This window comes from Ctenocephalides felis, unplaced genomic scaffold (genome assembly GCF_003426905.1).
Source record: "Ctenocephalides felis isolate EL2017-DRISC unplaced genomic scaffold, ASM342690v1 CF-g0.4_SCAFFOLD_01886, whole genome shotgun sequence".
NCBI classification, from domain to species: domain Eukaryota; kingdom Metazoa; phylum Arthropoda; class Insecta; order Siphonaptera; family Pulicidae; genus Ctenocephalides; species Ctenocephalides felis.
Window position 1 is genome coordinate 134,914,011 of NW_020538040.1, and position 23,082 is coordinate 134,937,092.

A 23,082-nucleotide genomic window follows, 5' to 3' on the forward strand; every position below is an offset into this window, starting at 1 on the left:
TTCACTGAGCTTTCTACAGCAATTTTAAGCAAAGCAAGGCTCAAAATCTTTACCAGTGTTTTAGATGCTCCACAAAATTGAGAATAGCACTAAAAAGTGGTCTTAATATCGTAACAATTCAGATGAGCCACTATAGCACTATCGTTTAAGTCAAATCCTTCTTTGACACACATCTTAGGTATATGTATATAATATATAAGCATACATAAATACACACACACATTCATCTATATAAACTTGAGAAAAAATAAAAAAATAAAAAATATTTTTTAAAGTAGAATATTTTCATTATCACTTTTCATTTCATTAAATAAATATTCGTAATTACTAATCTTATGTTAAAATAAAAAATTGTAAAGCTACATTAATTAAAAAATTGTAACTAGAATGTATATAATTAGTTAAACAGTAATAAACAAATTTAAAAAAATGTAAGTTTGTCTTGCATATTACCAATAAAAATGTTTGAAAATAAATACTGTTCAGTTGAAAGGCATCAGAATTTATAAATTATAGCTTACCATAACATATTTGAATAACAGCAAACCTTGAATGAATTCAACAAAATTTTATTACAATGGCAATAAAATGAATAGATTTGGAGAATCAAAGACACTGAGCCACCAAGACAGACTGCATAACATGCTTTCATGCTATCATCTGTGTAGTAGAAGGTACACTATTTTATTCCGACCCCAAAATATAATGTTAACACAACACATCACAATTTAATCCACAAAAGGAAAATAAACATAGGATAATCCTTCATTTCCTCATACTGTTAAGATTAAATGCAATTGAACTTGAATTTCAATTATTTATCTTCGTAAGCACTGGTATTTGAATTTAAATAATTATATGTTCAATATAATTATAAATTAAACTGCTTATGACTTTTAATAAGTTGAAAGCATTTAAACTGTGTTAAACCTCTTGTTTGTTGTAAACAATATAAAAACCACTCAGATAGTGACCGTAATATACTGATACTATAAGAAGTATCAGTTGGTACAGAAAATCACCTAGCTTCTTCTCCACTACTAAAGGTATCTTCTGGCTTGACAATTTGATAAGTAATCAAATATTCAGGATAAGCCTAAAAATATGAAAATTAACTTTTATAAAAAAAAATCATTTACATCCCACACATGATAAATTAAAATTTATTTCATATTAAGGGTAAAGAAAAATATTAGATGTTCTTCCACAATAATTATTGAAATTTGTGAAAGTTAAGACTTTCTTATTATCTCAAAAAAAATCTTTACATAAAAGAGGTATTTTTCATACTTCAATCAACGACACAACCAAAAAGTAATTTGGTTTGATTTTAATTCGTAGATTTCATAACATTTATACTTATTTACCAGAGTACTCGATAAATACTCGCGTTAATTCGTTTTGCAGTACGATCGGCCGAGGTATTTATATTACATAAAATAACTAGTTGAAAGTGGCATTTTGCCTTAAGGCAAGTTGCAGAAACTTTCCGATAGATGTAATATTTGACTTAATCAATCAAAATTGTGATTTAAATATTTAGATAAAATTTTCAATTATTTTGAAAATAAAGTTTTCGCTTTTAATTAAATCTAAACATTACGATTTCCAATTGATTAAATGTGTGATATCTCTCACACATTTAAATGACACGTGCTTGTCCTAATATTGTAGCTTATTATTCCAAATATTAATGATTTTAAATATTGTTCATAAACATTATGGCCATGTCAATTTTCATGAAAAACGTCGTAGGGCCGTAAACTTTTAGTATGTTATTTTAGGACTATGATATCAAACATTAAAAGTTTCATCCAAAAAATTTTTCAACAGTTAATTACGAAGAAACGGCTCAGCCAATCTTTGTCCAAAACTAATTAGCACGATTGCCAAATAATATCTTGCAAATGAATAGTTTTTGAATTTCTAAAATAGATTCCCAATTTTGGGCTAAAATATGAGCTAAAAAATTTCACTTTACTGCTAATTACAAAGAAATTGCTCAGCTGATCGTATCAAAAAACTAACCAACGCGAGTGCTTATCAAGTTTCATTGCATGTTTTTCAAATTTTGCAAATCGATTTGCCAATTTTTAAGATAACAGCGATGAGAGGTCTAAATTTAACAAACGCTTCTTATTTTTCAATCACAAATTTTTAAAATGAAACGAATTGTCCTAGGGCCGTAATATTTTAGTATAATTGAATTTCCATTTTTCGCACTTTTTGCTGCGTATCTTCGAAACGGCTGTACCTGCTTTAGCCAGAAATAGGAATCAAATGTTTTTTGAATCATTCAAATCGATTGATCAGTGTTCTCGAAAGCGTCGACGAAAAATTGTATCCGCACGTACATACATACACACACATATATATCCACACACACACATGCATCCATTTTCTACAATGTGTACAAAAATGTTCAAAAGGTTTTCAAATAAAGATATATTTTAATTTTCATTTTCGATTTGCAACTGCTATAACTTACCGTACGGGAAAATATTTATACTGATCACAAAATGCATACCTGTTCTCCTCTGTACACAACATATTCTGGGAAATTTAATCCACCATTTGATGGTCTACCCATTACAGAATGATGACCTGGAGGAGCATGTGCCATTTTCATTGCACTAAATTGTAAAAAAGATTTTCCAAGAGCAACTCTGCATAGTAGTAGATGTCTAAAATTGTAAGAATTTTAAGAAAATAAATGTAAACTTTATTCATGTAGTTTATTATAGTTCATGTTCCTCACTATAGCATGTAATTAAACATATATATATATATATATATATATATATATATATATATATAAATGATAAAAATTGCTTATCAGATCATTTAATTTATAATCAAGCAAAATTCAAAGAATATAATATTAGATCTGAGAAAAAAGAAAACACAAAATTTGAAAAAGGGGATAAAGCTTGTAAAATACAAATGTTCTAACAAACATATGCCCCAATAAATGCTTATAATAATTATAGAATTTTAATTCAGAATAATAAAATACCTAATATTTCAAAATTGTAGTTCTTCAAATATAAAGCTATATAAATAAAATATATAGCTTTTTTCTTTTGTGTATAAACTGAATATGATTGAAAATGATTTATTTTCACAAAACAAATGTAATTAATTCTAAAATAAATTGTCTCAACAGAAACATTGTTATCAATCAATGGCTGTTAAAAATAGTAAAAAACAATAATATTTTTACACACCTATGACATAAGTAACAGGATCGATCTTTATGCGAAGGACACCCTGTACCTCCGCCAATGCCATAAACATATTGGTTGCTCTTACTACTATGTTCAGCGAAATATATTCCAGCACCAAACATGCCTCCTATGTATGCATGTCTTTCATCAAAGCCTTTTTGAACTATTGCATTTATGAATGGACTGCCATGGAAAAGCATTCTTTCATTAGATTGATTGCTGTTCTCTTCGTGAATTTCTTGTCTTCTATGTATATATCTATCCCAAAGTTTTCTGTTTTGAACTTTTTGGATCTTAAAAAAAAAAAAAAATTGAGCTTATATCTAAAATATTATTTTTGAGAATATGAATTCAAGAAATATATAAAAGGTAATTGAATCTCAACTAAAATTACATATAAAATTTGAATTAATAAACTAAAAAGGTTCTAATACTTGTGTAAAAGTATAAATCTGATTAATTTTTTGGTAAAGATCTGCTGGACTGTTTCTTCGTCATTATTTGTGAAATATTTATTTTGATGATTTGCATAAAACTTTGTGTGATGATAAATGTAGTGGTCTGATATAACATACTAAAATATTATAGCCCTCCATTCAACCTATGCAGTTTAATTATAAGAATTCATCAAAGTTTTCGCCGCCAGCTTAAGCGATTCTAATCAGAATCTATGCCGAGCATATGTACTTTCTGTGTTAGGTAGGTATTTACTAATTACAGTTGATGTCTGTACTTTAATAAAATACATTTTTAAATCATAAAATAGATGAAGTAAAATATGTTAAATTAATTTAATTTATGCAATTGAAAATATTATAAGTCTGTTTAAAAAACTTAAAATCATAATCATTACTTTTTAGTGAAAGTGAAAATTTTATTTTTGAAATAAACACTCTTTACCTAACTAGCTGAATTTCAAATCTTATTGATTAAGTTGTTTATGTATACATATCAGAAAGTTCATGCAACTTACCTTAAGACAAAGTACAATTTACAACTAGTTTTATTTAAATTTCTCAAGAGAAATATTTGTATAATTGTGCATGGCACATAGAAAAAAATAAATTATGCAAATCAAAATTACCCTGACTATATTATATCGACTAAATACTCCTCCAGAATGACCATTATCTCTATGCTCTCGAACTGTGGCTTGCATTTCAACTTCTACATTTAAGAATTCTTTATCATCAGATGGTAAATCGATTAATAAAGTTCCAGACCGAAGACTGTTCATACCAGCTGATAAACCTGAATATAAAATTAAAATATATTATTATAAATTATTAAAAATAAAATATATTTTGTTGTAAAAAATACTAATTACTTGAATTGTTTGCCAGCAATGACATTCCTTTGATTAATTTATGCCTAAAACCATATGCAGCTACACCTATTTGTTTTAAGTCTTCATGTCCCATTTCAGCTAAAATATCTAAAGTAATTTGTTCTCTCTCAAATAATTCCAATAATTGCTCTAAACCCAAACTGTAAAAAAAACATATGTGATATACATGCAGTAATGAAAATTTAGCTAAGTAGTTTCAAAATTCAGGGCATATATGTATTTTATACTTAAAAATCTGCTTGAGTTTATTATTTACTTTCTTGATAAAGTAAGTTCAAATTCCTATTTACTAATACTATTTATTATCAATTGATGCACATGTAAGTGTAAAGTTAATTTTGTTCAATAGATCTTGCATTAATGCAGATTTAATTAACAAAGACATGTTTTACATAATGTTTTAAAAATTAATTAAATACTTGACAAATCTAATGTAAAATATTGAATAATTATAAGAAATAACTTCTGGAACATTTTAAACTCATGAAGAAAATTATGTGTTCTTTTACATAGAACATGTTAATATAATAATTTTACCTGCTCAAGAAGTTAGATATAGTATATGAACTTGTATCTGTGATATGTGCAGATTCTGATTTTACTGTTTCTGTGAAGCAACATTCATTTTCTGGCATTGGGCTAAGGCAAACTCGTGAAGAAAGCTAAACAAATTTAAATAAATCAAATTTTGAATAAAGTTTCAACATAAATATTACATACCGGAACTGAGAGAGCTATTGCAGCCCCTGATGGCATGATAACTGTTTCAGACTGATTCTGCGGTGCTTGTGCTAAAGGAGATCTAGATATTGTTGTCGAGGCAGGAGAAATTGTAACGTTTTGTTGAGAGGCCATAGCATCTTGTAACAGACATTTTACATCATCGGCAGTTGCCAGTTCTACTCCAGATTGTCCTTCTTGATTCTTTAAAAATGGATCTGCTCCATGAGCAAGCTGCAAAAATAATTTATCCGCATAACACAGATGTTACAAACATCCCAATTGGAAAAATATATTTCTATCTATTCAATTAATTATTAAATCAATTAATCATATTAATAAATTTGAGCAAGCTATATATATATATATATATATATATATATATATATATGTGTGTGTGTGTGTGTATATATATGTGTGTGTTATGTGTCAAAATATATATCATTCCAAAATGTACATGCATATATTGCTTAGATATTCTACTGATTTTAAATATTGACTAACCAACAAAGCACATAATTGTGTTCTTCCTTTTTGTGCTGCCTCATGCAGAGGTGTAAATCCCCATTTATCAGTAGCATTAACCACTGTATTATGTTTTATTAACAAAGCTGCAATATCTAAGTGGCCATAGGAAGAAGCATTGTGTAGAGGAATTAAACCACCCTTATCTTGTGCATTGACATCAGCTCCATGTTCTAACAAAAACTCAGCTACTTCCAAGTTATTATATCCAGCTAGAAAAAGAAATAAATATATATCAATGATACTCCTTCAGCTAAAACTTACACACACATACACAAAGCACACGAAATTGCAGATTGTGTTAACAATTTGACAAAAATTAAATACTAATTTTCATGATTTAGCTAAACATCACAAAACATTCATGTATTTAGTTTATAAATAGCAATACAAATTGATAATTTCTAGATTGATAATAAACGATTAGTATGGTTCATTCATTTCTAAAGTATTTGTTACTTACAAGCCAAATAAACTATAGCTGTACATGCAAATATACAAGCACCAAATCACTAAACATTTTCAGTTATCCAACATTTTTGCAATATGTGTTAAGGTATTTTGAATTATATACACAAATTTTATAAATCCGTATGCCCATATATGTCCATTAATTCCCATTAAAGTAAAAATTAAATTGTTTAATAAGAAATCAATATTTATTTCATATGGTAGTAGATTAAATGAGGTTGCAAATACTAGAAAGTGACTTACAAAATTTTAATAACTAAAGAAAATGAAAGTTGAATCGTGTAATAAGATATACAATATGAAAAGAAATTTATTAGTATTTTCAAAATATTTAAAATCAATTAAAACTTATTGATATGATATTTCATTATAAGATATTCACTAGCCATAAAATAGACTACTGACATATTAAAATTACTTTTCTTTTTATTATTATTTATCTAAAAATATTAGGTATGACATTGAAAGAGAACATCAAATCTGATTGAGGGCTAGAATATATTTATGTAGAATAACCATGTTTAGCCATTGACTAACAAATTTCAAATATTTAGTCAAAGCTTCAAGCAATAATAAATGGAACCATAAGAAGTCTTTAAAATAACCACTAAAAATCTAGTAAAATAATATAAAAAATAAAGAATTGCATTCAATTCATTGAATTCAATTTTCTAAAATTTATATTTGTTCTGGCCTCAATACAATGTGAGTGAAATTAAATAAAATAGTGAAGTATACCTGCTAAATGAAGAGGAGTCGAATTTCGACCTTGTGCATCTCTACAGTTTATATTATCAGCAGTAACCAAACGCTGAACCCGTGCCAAGTTACCCTTCTTAGCAGCATCTAACAAAGCTGTATTACCTCGTAGAAGATCAGCTACATCTTGGTCTCCTTCGCGAACTAGATCCAGAGGCGTGGCACCATCACGATTTTTTTTAGTAGGATCTGCTCCATGCTAGGAATACAAATTATTCATTTAAATTTTTTCTCAAAAAAAATGTTGAGAACGAATATTAGTTTCATTAGTTTATATATCATGCACAGAAACTATAAAAAATAATGATCCCTCTATATTTATTTGTCAATACACATGTACTTAATCATATGTATAATTTGTTTTTTAGATCAAAATTCGGCACTTGCAATGAATTCAACATGCAGATTTAATTTAACTCATGGATAATGAAACTATACAAAAAAAAAAATACAATAGAAAGCTAAACATGACATTTGAAATCCAACCTTTAAATAAATAGTTACTATTGATTAGTATTAAAAATCCAATAAATTCAAAAAAAAAATCTAAACAATAATTCAATTTATTGAAATAGGTGTTTTTTATAAGACTATATAAAATTAAGATTCAAATTATACATTATATTTAAATACCTTTAAAAGAAGTCTAACAATGTCATATTTTCCCTTTGCAGCAGCTTCATGAAGAGGTGTGAATTTCCAAAGATCTGCAACATTAACACTGGCACCATGCTTGACTAATAATTCAGTCACTTCGTAATGGCCATAAGAACAAGCGTTGTGTAAAGGAACCAAACCCCTTAAACAGCAATTAAATTTATTAAGTTTGGATTCTATCACAAAATAATTTTATAGAAAATTAATATTTATTGATTGTCAATTAATTAGAACACATAAAAATGTAATAAAAAAAATTAAATATATTTTCTGAGACACTCAATGCTAGGAAATTGCTAATGCTAAACAAGAATATTGTAGAGATTTGAAAAAGTTTTAATGAGAACTATTAATTAAAGAATATTTGTTCTATAATTTTTTCTATTAATATCAACCTGTAAATAACTATCATTTTTAGTAAAAAGAAGAAATTAACTAGTAATCATGATTTGTGTAAAAAAATAGAAACTTGAGAACTATATTACAGCTAAATGAAACACTAACCCTTTGTCTTTTGCATGAACATCAGCACCATGTTCCAATAAAAATTCTACTACAGGCACCCTGTTATAACCAGCCGCAAAATGCAATGGTGTTGAATGGCGTCCATCTAAATCTCTACAATTAACACTGTGAGGATACAATCCTAATAATCTTCTAACAGAATCACAATCACCAGCTTTAGACGCTTCCAACAACTGACATTCATAATCAGCTGGTTCACTAGGAGGATCTATGAAAAAAATCATATACCATTTTAACATTTATCAAGTCTGCAAAACCTTGTTTTACATATTCTTTTTAGAAATTATCGTATCACATAAACTATTCTCATTTCAGAATTTCATTTCAGAAGTTTTAATGTTTTATTATAATTGACAATATAATAACTATAGCACAGTGTATGATCATTACCACTATTCAAACCAAAGGCAGGTCAAATGACCCTTTTTGAATTTTGAATTGAAAAAGCATCTATAATTTTATTGTTTATGCAAATTTGTCTGTATGAACTTCTTGTACTAATCAATTTACTGGTAAAATAGTTTTTCTTTCATTTTTTTTTGCTTTGTTTATTTCGAGTAATACTCAATGTATATCGTTATCTACCATGCCGGGTCATTCGACCCAGGAAGCTTTCTTTCACTTTTACTTTTCTTCTACTTTTTAAGCTTTTAGAGTTCTATTTCTGAAACATTTCTGCAAAGACCATGTGTAAAGAAGTTCAATCCAAATAACCAAGAATAATTTACAAAAAATATGAAAATTTTCGACAAAACAAAGTTTCTAATGAAAATTTTTTAAAATCATAAAAAAAAATTATTTTATTTGGAAAGTGACTTTTTACCCAAAAAAATATCATACAACACAAGACAGTACAAGCATTTCAGAGATATAAATGATATAATAAAAGTAAAGTTAGCACCTATTGCATTTCCATATATAATTCATCATATTATGTACCATATAAGATAATGTGCAATAGAAAGTAAGTGTTTGGATTCAATTAGAGTGTTAGGATACAATTGAAGTTTATCTTGAGAAAAAATAAATGCATTTATTCCAATTTTATATGTGAGCTTAACTTGTAATGTAATACCATTTGTGTCTAATGTGTTTATAAAACTGTGTAGAAATAATTTCACCAATATTCTTATCCATATCTCATTATGCGATTTGATAAAGTCAGCAGAACCAATGTTTGAAAACAGACAATGTTATGATTTTGTAATTTTTATAGAGAATTTTCAAAATTATTACAAACCTGCCAGTTGTATTGCAATTATGTGATCGACCGAATAAAAACTAATTACGAAGCAAAAGAATGATGATATGAAACAATTATTTTTTAATATAGATAAAATTTCGTTAATTTTTTCTATAATTAATTGTTCTCTTACAAAATAAAGTGATAATAATCGTTTATCAAAACAAAAAAAAACATGTTTCCATGTGAATATGACAGATAAAATGGTGAGAAAATTTGCTACAAAATCTAAATATTATCGGTGGTCTCTCTAACTATTTTTTCAATATCCTTGTTTTAGATGTCTCGAATTTGTCAAATGTTTATCTCCATAAGAGGTGACAAATTGGATATTGTAGAGAAAATAAAACCATCAAAATTTGCTCTAAATAGTCTTGGTGCAAGAAATATGTGTGCGGAATATGTACATTGAACGCATTAGATGCAATGAGCAATGACTTAAAAATTCGTATTTAATTCGTATGATTTTGCAAATAAAATACCATGTAATATGTTGAGTACAGCCTCTGTAGCAACCTGTGCAGCAGTATAGCCTTGAAGTGATATTATCGTTGTGTCTATGTTATATGTTAAAAGAATACGACAAGCTTGAACATTATCATTACGTGCACAACGATGTAAGGCAGTTTGTCCTAGACCATCTAAAGCATTCACTTTTGCTCCTGAAAATGCAAAAATAATAATAAATCTTCTCTTAAACAATATTTTTTATTAAGCCTGATTGAGTATCTCACCATGCCGTAATAATATGTCAATGCAATCAAAGTAGGAGTTGTCCACAGCTATATGTAAAGGTGTTAAAAAATCTTTATTTTTTTCATTCAAATGCGCACCTTTGCGAATCAATAATTCTAACACCTAAAACAAATATTATTCTGAATAAAGCATATTATTGAATCAACCAATATTTTTTGTAATGGTTTCAAGCACAAAGTCACAAATTAACTCGTACTGTTATTTAATATGCCTATCTATCTATTTGGAGTTTTTTATGAATCGATTTTTTTTTTTTGAGCCTTTAAATATAATTAGTGTGATAGAAAATAGAAAATTATAAGTTAAAAATATCAAGAGTTCAATTTTTTAAAAGAAGATGCATAGTTTTTAACATGTTTATATTATATATATATATATATATATATATATATATATATATATATATATATATCTTGATAGTTTTTTCGACGTTGAAACATATTTCAAAGTAACTAGCAGCCCATTCGTCGAAATAAAAAAGGTATAAAGTATAAAAACTTTTATTTATACGTTTCGACACAAGATGCGTGTCATCATTCAGCAACACAGGACAAAAACACTCAACAAAAATTTATTTTAAAAATTAAACTTAATAACATATTAGAGAAAAACATTTTTTTAGAAAAAATTATGAATAACTAAATGATTTGAAAACTAATTTGACTAAAAGTTATGAAATGCAACATTGTGAAGCGAGAAACACGCCCATACCGAGCAACCATACTCGACTCAATATATATATATATATATATATATATATATATATATATATATATATTGAATGGTAGAATCTTGGATTTGTGTATATTTTGTAGAGTTTCGAACAAGAATCCAAAAATAATAAAAAATAAAAAAACAAGAAAAGTTTTTAATAAACAATTTCTTTATTTAATTATTTGTTTACTGTCGACGTTTCGGAACTAGGTACGTTCCATCTTCAGGACATCTGTCAAGAAACATGATCTTGATGAGATTTTAGCAAACAATATGTTTAGGAAAAGAAAATAGATTTTTCTTAAATAATAAATTAATTGCAATAAAAATATAATAATGTACAAAAATATGATAATATGATCAAAATGAAAATGATAAAAATAAATGAGTGGATTATCAGAACAGGATATTAAACATAATAGAAATTTTTTTTGAAAGTTATGGAAAATTTTTTAAGAAAAGGTTAATGACAAAGTTGAATTAATTACCTGTATGTTTGCTAACATATATTCAAACATACGAACAGCACAGATCGAAAAGGAAGAGGCACCAGCGACGCTATTGGAATATTGAGAATAATGTCGGAGAGATGTCTCGACGTTAACGAGGACATATACTTCTGTTTTATAGATTAGCAGAAAGCTTTTGACAGAGTCAACTGGAATAAGCTTATGGGAATTTTAAAATCTATAAACGTCGATTGGAGGGATTGCAGGCTAGTATGAGACAGAAAGTAAAGGTTGACTCTGTCTCGAGAATGGCTCGTCAACGAGGCACTTGAAAGCGCAGAAGACCTTTCGATTGGAGGGAGAAGAATCACCACCATAAAGTACGCCGATGATCTAATGGTGATATCAAAAAACCAAACCGAGCTGCAAAACATGATGAGTAGAATCGTCGAAATGGGCCGAAGATACGGAATGGAAATCAACATCAACAAGTCGAAAGTGATGAGAATCACAAAAAGAAAAGATCCCTTGAGGATAACGGAAGGAAATCGAGAATTGAAAGACCCCAAAAATGCCCCAAAAGCATATTGACCAGAGACTGTTAATTCACGAAAGAAATCAGGACAAGGGTGGCAAGCGCCAAGGCGGCGTTCACAAAGAAGAGAATGCTTCTGAGGAGAAAACTGAGGCTCGACTTGCGGAAGAGACTAATAAAGTTCAACGTCTGGAGCATAGCTCTGTACGGATCTAAGACATGAACTCTAAGAAAGGCCTCGAGAAGAAGAACTACCTCGAGAGTTGTGAAATGTGGTGCTGGAGGAGAATGGAGAAGATAAAATAACAAATTGTGGTGCTGGATGGCAAATGAACAGACAAAATAACAAATAAAGAAGTCCTGAGAAGAGTTTGCAAAGAAAAGACTCTACTGAGCACAATATATATATGTATTAGAATAATGTCGCCGGTACGTTATACTAAAAGTAACATTGTTATTTCGATTTCACTTATAAACCAAAAAACTAACATTACCAAATCAATATTTCTATATTAAATGAGGCAAATCGATTTAAAATTTCATTATTTAAAATAAAAATAAATTTCTCATTCTAATTTTCAATACGTTTTATAAAAATTTACCTGCTTTCGTTTTGGATATGGACTTTGGCAAATAATGTGTAGCGGTGTATCCCCAGAGTATGGGTGCACAAAATTGACTACTTCATTACATAAGTGCTTTTTGACTCTTGCTACATCAGATTGACGACATGCATCAAGAAGACAGTGTCCTTTAAATTCATCTGCAATAAGAGTTTATAAATGCAAATATTATGTTTACTACATATCAAAATAACAACATTTAAATAATTACTTTATATGCTGTTCATTATATTTCCAATTTATTTAACATTCAAAAAGAAAAACAAATAAATATTAGAAAAAAAAACATAAAAAAAAAAATTAGCCCACATCAAAATTCCAGGGTTTCATAAGTTACTTATTCAAAGTTATAAAAGCTACTTAAGAATATACTTATGAAAAACACCAAATCAATAGATTAAAATGATAATGCGACATCTTACGTGATAAACGTTCTTGAAGTTCTCTTGTTGGAGCAACATCAATAGCTGATTTATTGTGGCAATTAAGTTGTGTAGGATCTGCACCCTCACTCAAGAGAAGAGAACAGACTTCAATCCGTGACTTACTTGCAGCCTCATGCAGAGGTGTAAAAGCCCATAGATCGTTAGCATTTACATTAGCACCATGTTTTATCAACAATTCTGTTACTTCAAAATGACCATAGGAACAGGCATTGTGTAAAGGTACCAAACCACTGAATATTAAAGTTAAAATTTAAATAAGATATAAAATTCCATAAAATATTGATTATGTCACATCTACACCATCAAAGAGCAAACATATTCGAAGAACCATAAAGAGATAAAACCCACCCTTTATCTTTTGCATGTACATCAGCCCCATGTTGTAACAATAACTGCACAATTCTGTTTCTATTATAACCAGCGGCTAAATGTAATGGTGTTGACCTTCTACCATCACTAGCATGACAATTGACATTAAGAGGATTTAATAAACTCAGCATACGTTCCTCAGCACCACTCCGAGCAGCTTCAAGCAAATCATCTTTATGATACTCTCCTAAAAACGATTTTAAATACATTATATTTTTAATAATAATATAATTAAGAAAACAATTTTGTTAAAAACAATGGGAATAAATGTGTCACTAAAAATGAATAAAAGTGACACTAAATTTTTTTCCTGAGATGTTATGATGGTTTTTGAGTAATTCGAGGACACTGATTCCAAAAAAGAATAGATCTTTTCTAGCAGCTCTAGTTTTTGAGATATACCAATGTGCTAGTTTTACCCCATATTACAATAAAAAGTACATATATTTTATTTTATGACTTCAAAGGATTTTTTATATAATGTTTGAGCATGGACAAGGCCTGTCTGATCTTTTCTTGATCTCCAATAATTGTCAGTCATCATGTGGACGTCTCACCTCCCTTGATATCGCTACTCTATAGTCACGATGTGTTGGTCGATGCTCTCGCCCTGCTCTTCGCTAATATTTTCAAGATTTTTCAAAAAACTTGAATGACCAGGGTACTAAAATCATAGCATTTTTTTTCTTTCTGGATATTAATATAACACATTACGCAATTTTGGCACATAGTATGAAAAACCCATGCTTCATCTTGATTGTGCAATTCAATTTCAATTTTAAAGTGGTTGAAATACACCATTTCTATGCAGTTTGATATAGATTTTCCGCATTTGTCAAAAACATATTCACCAAGGATGTAACAAAAAATGTCTGAATTATGCACACAACAGCAGATAAAACTCTTACTTGTTTGTTAAACTGCAATAAACATAGCCAAAATGACTCATGAGGGAAGTTCCCTAAAACTAGAAAACTGGAGCTGTTACGAAAAAATGGAAACTATATTTGAAATCAGCGTACAATTCTAATTGGATTTAAAAAAAAAGTCCCAGAAAAAAATCAAAAGTGCTAATTTTGTCATGTGTAATCGAACCTAATGATAAAATCATTATGTATGTGATATAACCAAAAATTAAATTTCACCTGTCAATACCGGTCTTGTAATCGAATCTGCTACTTCTAATGCGGATTTACCTTCAGAATTTCGGATACTTATATCAGCGCCATGTTGCAAAAGAGCTATAAATATCAACTTTTTTAAGTATTATCAAAATATGGATAATAAATTAATATGACAAACTAATTTTTTATAATAACAAACAATAACATATTAACATCAATCTACATATAATATAAATAAACTCGCCTATGCACACATCTATCTTTCCCTTGATAGCTGCTTCATGCAAAGGGGTATAATTCCAATTATCTCTAGTATTTGGATTAGCCCCAGCTTCCAGCAAAAGTCTCACCACATCCGCATGTCCAAAAGAACATGCGTTATGCAGTGGATGTAGTCCTCCATCATCACGAGCTTGAATTGATGCTCCATTTGCTAACAAATACTCCACAACATCTCTCCTTCCATATCCTGTCAAAACAAATTTCACATTATGCACCGCAAAAATTTAGATTTAGTTTTTATCTTACTACACCATAGACCTTATATTACATGGACTGCTAGTCCCCATACATTTCTCAGGTAAAAAAATGTCAAAAGATGTTCTCTGTTGTGAGGGTAAATGTGCCGCCGAGAAACGTCAAGACAGATTAAATAAATGCATACGAACACGAGCGTTGCCGAGAATAGTTGAATGCTCTCGATCCCTTTAACGTCAAATGAAAGACCGTGTGTTTGAAATTGTTGGAAATATTATATAGTATACAACTAATGAATGTAATGAATTATTTATTTATTTATTTGAGTTATACAATGTGTTTACAGAAAATTAGAAAAAAAAAATTATATGTTATAAAATTCACTAAAAATAAGAACAGTTGGCTAGAGTTATTATGGGAAGTTAGAAAGAAATAATGAAATATTTTTTTTAAATGTAATACATGTATATATACAGTTGACTATTTATAATATGTGAATTGGTGTTTAAAAATCACAATTTTCGTTTGAAAGTGGCATACATATTTATCAACTTTGCTTTTTTATGTTCTACATGGTGCATTCTAATTGTTAAGTACATTTTTGTAACAAAGTTGTTAAGATCATGATCATAAGTCCCAAGTCATTCAACTTTCGAAGAATCATGCTATCATATTAATTTTTGTACATTAAATTTAAGGAATTTCAAATTATACTTTCTATATATAAACATAAATTCAACATTTCATTTGAAGGATATAAAAGATATCCACGATTTTGTATATCGATTAATATCGAATTTCCCGTTCTCCTACAATACTCACAAAGCATTCATTTATTTAATCTATCTTGACATTTACCCTCTCAACAGAGAACATCTTTTTACATTCAATATGCGCTCCACTAGCAATATCAGCTCCACTAGCAGTCCAGGTAATATAAGGTCTATGTATTACACGCATTGCATGCTGAAATAATTCTAAGGAACAAACAAAGCGCTTTATAATATCATTGCCTGATAACTGTAATTGATAAATAAAATGGTTTAAATATTGTTACAAAGAAAAAGCTTGACTGATCTTTACTAAAAACCAGTCAACAAATATGATTGAGAAAATAATAATAACTGCACTAATCTTATATTAATTTCTCTATAATGTTTATCTCATATAAATATGTTTAACAAAAAAATATGTCAACAATACATGATGATGTGAAATAATGTATAATAGTAAGTTTGATATTTTAACTGTATGCACTCTAATTATTTGTTCAAAGAAGTGTTTTATTGACATTTAAGTAAAATGAATCATGAAATAAAATTAACTAGATATTCATTAATACTATTCTTGAATATATACTAAATTATTATTAAGGAAAATTGTCAATTATATTTGCAGTTGTAGCAGAACAGCTACATCAACTGTCAAAGAGCAATCAATTGCATTTGCTAAAAGTATGCTTTTAATTTCAAATACATTGCAACCTTCATTATATATTTTACATGAATTTGTTTATAGACATGGAAAATTCTTTTCTTAGTTTTATTATAATTTCCAGAATGCTCCAGAAAAACGTGTAGATGTAAAAAGATATAAAAAATTATATTACAATAGGAATAATTATTCGTTCGCGGTTAAGGGGGCCAAGTGTCTGCCTTGTATAGCTGTCATTATGGATATGTTAACTGTTTTTACCTGCAGCAAAATGCAATGGTGTAGATTTCCTGCCAGCAGTATCTCGTGCATTTACTGTTTGTGGCGTTATCAACTTTTTCACTCTCGATATATCACCAGTTTTACATGCCTCGAACAATTCTCTTAAGGGGTCCGTGGGTGAATTGGGTAAGGATTCCAAATTTGTTGTCAAAATTGATCTTCTACTAGCCATTTTTCACATGATATTTTATAGAACATTGTATTAGTTGTTTTATTTTAGGATGTAATTAGGCTCTTAACATAATTTATCAGTCACAAAACTCCTGCATCCTTCCATGAAAACAGCTGGTTTCCACTCAATGGCACCGTATTAGCAACAATCGCCCTTCTTTTTCTAGCGATTACAACACAGAGCAATTACGAAACGAAAAAAGTGGACTCGCACGCTCGAATACGAAAGTCCCTGGACTGGCCAGACTGAATAATTTTGTTAAGAAGTCGATCAATTGATTAAAAAAACGTACAAATTATTTAAATAACTCTATTGATATACGACATAATTTTTCTGGTCCAAAATTCAGATCGAGACAATTTTTGTTTCGTACTACGTTTTACATATCGATATCGTAACTTCGATAAAAGTTTCAATTTGCATATAACATTTCGCTCTAAAGATTTTTAAATGTTTAATTATTTTATTTCATCTTATTAATTACATGCAAAACTGTGCATTTTTAAATAAATATCTTAATAAAAAATTATTAATTTTAAAAAATAAACATAATAAAAACGCCGAATTTGACAGCTAAAAAAGTCGAAGGACAAACATCAATTGCAAAACCGACAACTAACTGCGATTTTTTTGTGAAAATATGTTAATAATTCGGCACTAAGTACGATTTGCGAGTTTATGCCAATTACCATCTAATTGTGGACATCTGGAGTTTGACAGATTGACGGTTTTCACTCGAGACCTGTACCATAAAAGTGGGAGTCGCTTGATGAGATGTGATTGCATGATAACATTCGATACATTAATACACGCGATTGACAAAAGTATAATATATATCTTTTAATATACCGTTTGTTTCATATATAAAACATTAATAAAATCTAAGATAAACAATACCAAGTTACTATCATAGATAAGTAAACATAACTATACTACGGTTACTATATGTACTTGAGTTCACTAGAATTTTGTTTTCTATAACAAATGCTACAGAAGTGTAGTATTAAAAAACAATTAGGTAAATAAATTAAAGATTGTATTTTATATTCAAAATTTATATTTGAGATTATTTTTTAATTCATAGTTTTATATACTCAATTTCTTCTTCATCCTGAGGATTAATATCTATTGCCTGATTAATATTTTACACACAATTATAATAGTAACTTCAAATGGTAGATATGTTTTAGTTTGAAAATAATCACATAATTTAAATAATACTAAATCACACCATTGCAATGAAATATTAAGACTTCGTGCATACAGTTTTTTATTTCATTTGAAATGATCAATTGATGATTTTCATCATGAGTTAAATTATAATCATATACTATTTTCAAAATGCATTAAAGTACAAATCGTAAGTTTTTTTTATAAGTATATCACAAGATATATGTCATAATTTGGTTACAAAATAAATAGATACAATAGCAGTGCAAATTAAATCTAGTTTATAAAAATACTTATACAATTAATTATACTTCTGCAATAGTATAAAACATTTATTATAACTCTTGCTTGACACAAATAATACCGTTTGTACATCTTCTTATAATAATTCATTCATTTTACTTCATATTTTTTTTAAGTAGTTTGATAAATATGTGCATATATACAGTCTTATGCTCCCTTGCAAATCTTCAGTCCCTGAGTATCCCCAGGTCCTGGGCTTTGGCAGTTAATTTTCTAACACGACCTCTACTACTAACACTTGTTGGTTGGGAAGGACTAATACAGTTACCATTACCATTAGATTGGACCAATTGGGCTCTTTTAGCAGGATTTTGTTTAACTTCTTCTTCCGAGTCTTCATTGTAATGAGGACGTTTACCCCTCCTTGTTCGAACAGCATTTAGACCTGAAGGACCAGGTTGCAAATCATTGCTTAGACTTTCGTCATCAACTTCGCTAGTATTGTTGCTACAAATTCGAAGCTTCAGTCCTCTCCTTGTTCGTGGCACACAATCATCACTATCAGAATCTTGTGTTTCTATGTATCTGAAGTTCCTTTTCTCCATATGATAACTATGATCAGATTCATATTTAGAATGCCTTGTTGGTACTGAATTATTATCATCGGAATCATTTTCTTCGCTACTTGACTGACTTTCAGCAGTGTCTTCCACTGATGCAGATAGTTTTTTGCCCCTAGTTCTCAAATTTGACTTGCATTTTGTGTTTACATGTTTGATTTGTCTTTTGTGCTTCGTTCTCTTATTTGGTGTGTAATCATCACCTGAACCCGAATCAGTTTCATCTTCATCAATCCTTCTCAATGAGGATATTGGCAGGGAGTCGCTTGCACGGCTAGAAGAGTTTTCAGAATTAATCTGTTCTTCTGATTCTGAGGCTTCTGAATTTTGCAATTCTTCATTTTCATCACTAGATTTAATTCCATTAGTAATACCATTGGTAATTTGATAAGCTGAATCCACAAGATGCACTGTATGTTCTTCATTACCACTAGTACTTTCACTATTTGAACTACTATTACTGCTACTCATCGTTACAGTTCTCCTGCTAGGGCCTAAATTAGTTATATAAACAATTTTGTAAATACAATGCCACGATGAATACTATGCTACTCATGATAATTAGGCTTACCAGCAACATTGGAACCACGTGTAACAATTTTTCTAGTAGAAGTTCTGTTTTGTCTTCGTTTTTGTTTCATTTTGGACTTGTAGTTATTCAATATTGGTTTCATTTGTGTTTCAAAAGTATTACTAAGGCGAATGGTCATGGCATAAATCTGTTAACATTTAGCATTGATCAAATTATTTTGTATAATCAATATTGCAAAATATCTTGACGCAAAGCAGTGTGCATAACTAAAGGAACTAATTTGAATTTATAAATTAATATGATAATTATATTGGTCAATATATAAGATAGACTATTATTATTATTCACCATTTAAATTAATAACTTAAAACTATAATTATTAACTTGAATGGTGAAAGAATATGACTGAATGAAAACTAGATGATAAAAATACATTGTTTTCTCTCACCTCAAAATTATCCTGATAAAAATGCATGGAATGAAATTTGAAGAAATAAATATTTTAACAAAAAAGTGATTATTTTTGAATCTACTCTATTTACATTGTGTAGAAAATGTTAAAATAAAAAATATTGTAAATTCAAAAAATATATAATAAAACTCAAACCAACTTTTAAAATTTATGAGTTCTAAGCAATCATGAAGAACATACTTTTTATAAATGTATAAAATATATATGTATGCACACATACACACACATTATGTGCAAAATGTATCAAACCAAAGAAATACATGGAAAGTAAAGCATTAATTATAACAAAATCGCATATAAAGGATTTGCATTTGTTAGTTACTTTTTATATGTAATATTTGGTAGAGGTTTTGAAATGAACATTTTCATTTTGATATAATGAGATAATTACTACCATAATATAGAGATTTAAAGTATATTTATGTTTAATTCAATTTGCTTAGATATTAAAAAGAACTTTTTATTGTAAATTTGAACTAATACACAAACATACCTTTATTAGCTTCCCGAAGGAGATCTTTATGTTTTCGCCAGTAAATTCGCCAGATTGGCTAATTTTATGTTTTGTCAATGTGTCAAGTCATTCTGAATAATTTGAGATCAAATTTGAAAAAAGTATGTGTGTTTGCATGTATGTTAGCCGAATTTTCGTAGATTTTTTCTCAGAAATGGCTTTCAACTATTTAAAAGCCATTCCATGTAACTCTACAAGTACTTGCGTTTATCATTTTTTCCTGACAAATTGTCCAAGTCGTTTCTTTATAATTAGCAGAAGTGCCAATTTTTTCATCCACATATAGTCCACGTTTTAGCCAAAAATCTTGAATCGATTTTAGAAATTTAAAAACTGTTCAAAAGATATCATGTCCCTCAAGGTTGGGACGCGCGCTGATTAGTTTATAGTAAAGATAAGCCGGGCCGTTTCTTCGCAATCAATTATTGAAATTATTGTAACGTTTTTGATGAAACTTTTTATGTTTAGAGATATTAAAAAACATGCTAAAATATTGCGGTCCTAAGGCTAGTAGTTTTTTAATTTAACTAGGTGTAAGTACTTACTAAAAATAAGTTATACTTTATGTTAGAAATAAACAGTGGATTTTTTTTATCTAAATAGCTAAATCTCCCTTCTTATTGATTAAGTTGATTATTTACACATATCGGGAAGGGAATTTCATGCAACTTGCCTTGAGGCTAATGCCCCTTATACCTAGTTATATTATATTAATAACACAAACTTTCATTCCACTTGTTAAATAGTAGTATGTCTATTAAATGACCAGAAAAAAATTTGTTAGTATCCTTATTCACATGCAAACATAATAAAACCCAAAGTGTTCAGGAAAGGTTTTATGGAGGGTTAACAATGAAATAACACAATGACAATGATAAATAAAATAAGCTACACAATAAATAACATTTAAAAAAATTAGTGTGATAAATACATGCTTTTTGTACTCAATAAAAATATTTACCCTTGATTTTTTATTTGTGTTATAATTCCTTGAGTTAGTAAATACCAGTCTCATATCGTGAGCAAAATCATTTGGGGTTTCATAATTATCTCCAAGCAAATCTTCTTTTATCGACCGTAAATCCATTGGTGTATCGATGACTTGATAATAATCAGGATGTTCAATATTGTCAACAGGTTCTCGAAAAGGCGCGGCATCTTCAGATTTCCAAATTGCATCTAATAATTCACTGCAACTGACTTTCCAATCATCTGATGTCACAGACCTCAAATTTCTTCTAGAAACTGAAAGATACATCTATTCAATATTGGAAAGACCATTTTTAATTTTGTAATGTTATATGAACAAATTTTATATACTAAAATTGAATCATTTACAGTAATTTTCAAATTAACCCGAGATTCACATAATCACGCTCATAACACATTCATGCACATGGGAAAATTTCAAGTGTCAGGGACTTGTTACCTTTTCTACTATCCTCAAATACTACTTCTTGATCATTATCATTTTCTGTTTCGCTCTCTGAACTACTTTGATAAGTATCCATTAATTGATGATATACTGCAGATACATCTATTGAGTCTTCTTCTCTGAAGTTGTATTTATAATTTTAGTTATGTTTTAATAAAAAGTTTACTTTAAATAACAACACTTGATGTTTATTGAGAGTTATAACAAACTTTTAGATTAAAAGATAGTATTCTGCATGTGTGAAACTTTTACCTTATGATTCGCAAACAGAGATCAGTAACTATTCGTGCCTGTTTAACTATTGTGCTATGTATTTTATTAAATTTTTCTGCATTAGTTGCCAAATATCGAACATCAAACTGAACTGAAGTAATTCTTCTGTAAAATCTATTTTCTAATCGAGCTTTGATACTTGCTAAATCTATTGGATACTCGACAATATAAGCATATGATGGATATATGCTCAAATCAACTGGAGCAATAAAAGGTTCAGCAATTGATAACTGCATAACCTATATAAAAAAACTAGTTATTACAAAAATATTGAACTTGCTGTTTTTCTTAATTCACCTGATCTAAGCCTTGAATTATTCTTCTACACGTTGCATCACAATCTCCTCGAGGCCATTCTTCTGGTGCAGGTTGATAAAGAATCATTCTTAATTCTTCAGGAAGAACTGGTACAGCACCTCCCACTTCCACCGGTAACCCTGTAATGATAACATTTAATTTAAGTTTGAAGTAATTTAATAATAATGACAATCCAATATGAGTAATTGTTTTCAAATATTTGCAATTTATATTTGTATAATCACATATCACACAAAACATAGTTAAATATAGAAATTCATCAGACGTATAGATAATTATTGTATAGTAATATGTGCTTATCTATAGCTACATTTTCGTTCTAAATTTGACTTAATCTGTTGCACTTTTTTGTTATTTTTTATATGAAATATAACAAATATTTTAAAGTTTATAATCAAAACATTCTTGTCAGTGCTTCTTAGATGTCATAACTAAATTTATTACTCACTGTTTTCATTAATTGGTTCTAAATCCCAAGGACTCATGTATTCATATTCTCCATTATCCCATCGAACCTTAAAAAGTGAATAGATCAAAATTTATCCCTAAGAAACAGTATATTATTGAAAATACATTCAGATTATTCAAATAAACAATATCAAAAATGTAATGTTAAAGTATGTATAAGTAATTTATTATGTTGTGAATA

At 28.7% G+C, this 23,082-nt stretch overlaps 2 protein-coding genes across 2 annotated transcripts in view; both read right to left on the reverse strand.

The window, feature by feature from the left end:
• Positions 1 to 447: 447 nt before the first annotated feature.
• On the reverse strand, positions 448 to 17,093 carry LOC113377566 (tankyrase). The gene is made up of 19 exons (XM_026617928.1): positions 16,664 to 17,093; positions 14,736 to 14,960; positions 14,513 to 14,608; positions 13,347 to 13,554; positions 12,975 to 13,228; positions 12,532 to 12,692; positions 10,210 to 10,333; positions 9,958 to 10,137; positions 8,212 to 8,440; positions 7,684 to 7,849; positions 7,030 to 7,249; positions 5,800 to 6,032; positions 5,296 to 5,529; positions 5,113 to 5,237; positions 4,555 to 4,715; positions 4,312 to 4,478; positions 3,228 to 3,520; positions 2,528 to 2,684; positions 448 to 1,096 (listed from the first exon to the last, which is right to left on the reverse strand). The coding sequence occupies exons 1-19, from the start codon at positions 16,854 to 16,856 to the stop codon at positions 1,019 to 1,021; spliced, it is 3,504 nt and encodes a 1,167-aa protein (XP_026473713.1). The 5' UTR covers positions 16,857 to 17,093; the 3' UTR covers positions 448 to 1,018.
• Positions 17,094 to 18,373: 1,280 nt separating this feature from the next.
• LOC113376507 (bromodomain and WD repeat-containing protein 3) overlaps positions 18,374 to 23,082 on the reverse strand; it is a 32,073-nt gene continuing 27,364 nt past the window's right edge. The window contains exons 23-29 of the mRNA XM_026616454.1: positions 22,882 to 22,948; positions 22,413 to 22,552; positions 22,095 to 22,354; positions 21,837 to 21,961; positions 21,369 to 21,652; positions 19,461 to 19,608; positions 18,374 to 19,383 (exon numbers count right to left, since the gene is read on the reverse strand). Of these exons, the coding sequence (XP_026472239.1) occupies positions 18,497 to 19,383; positions 19,461 to 19,608; positions 21,369 to 21,652; positions 21,837 to 21,961; positions 22,095 to 22,354; positions 22,413 to 22,552; positions 22,882 to 22,948 (1,911 nt within the window). The 3' untranslated portion in view covers positions 18,374 to 18,496. The remainder of the gene's footprint in view (positions 19,384 to 19,460; positions 19,609 to 21,368; positions 21,653 to 21,836; positions 21,962 to 22,094; positions 22,355 to 22,412; positions 22,553 to 22,881; positions 22,949 to 23,082) is intronic.

What these genes read in the sequence shown, in the direction of transcription:
- LOC113377566 (XM_026617928.1), bottom strand. Translation starts at nt 16,856, where the DNA reads ATGGCTAGTAGAAGATCAATTTTGACAACAAATTTGGAATCCTTACCC. An exon ending in CATATCCAAAACGAAAGCAG is followed by an intron (nt 10,334 to 12,531) that starts GTAAATTTTTAT and finishes TATTTGTTTTAG; the next exon opens with GTGTTAGAATTATTGATTCG. An exon ending in TGACATATTATTACGGCATG is followed by an intron (nt 10,138 to 10,209) that starts GTGAGATACTCA and finishes TTGCATTTTCAG; the next exon opens with GAGCAAAAGTGAATGCTTTA.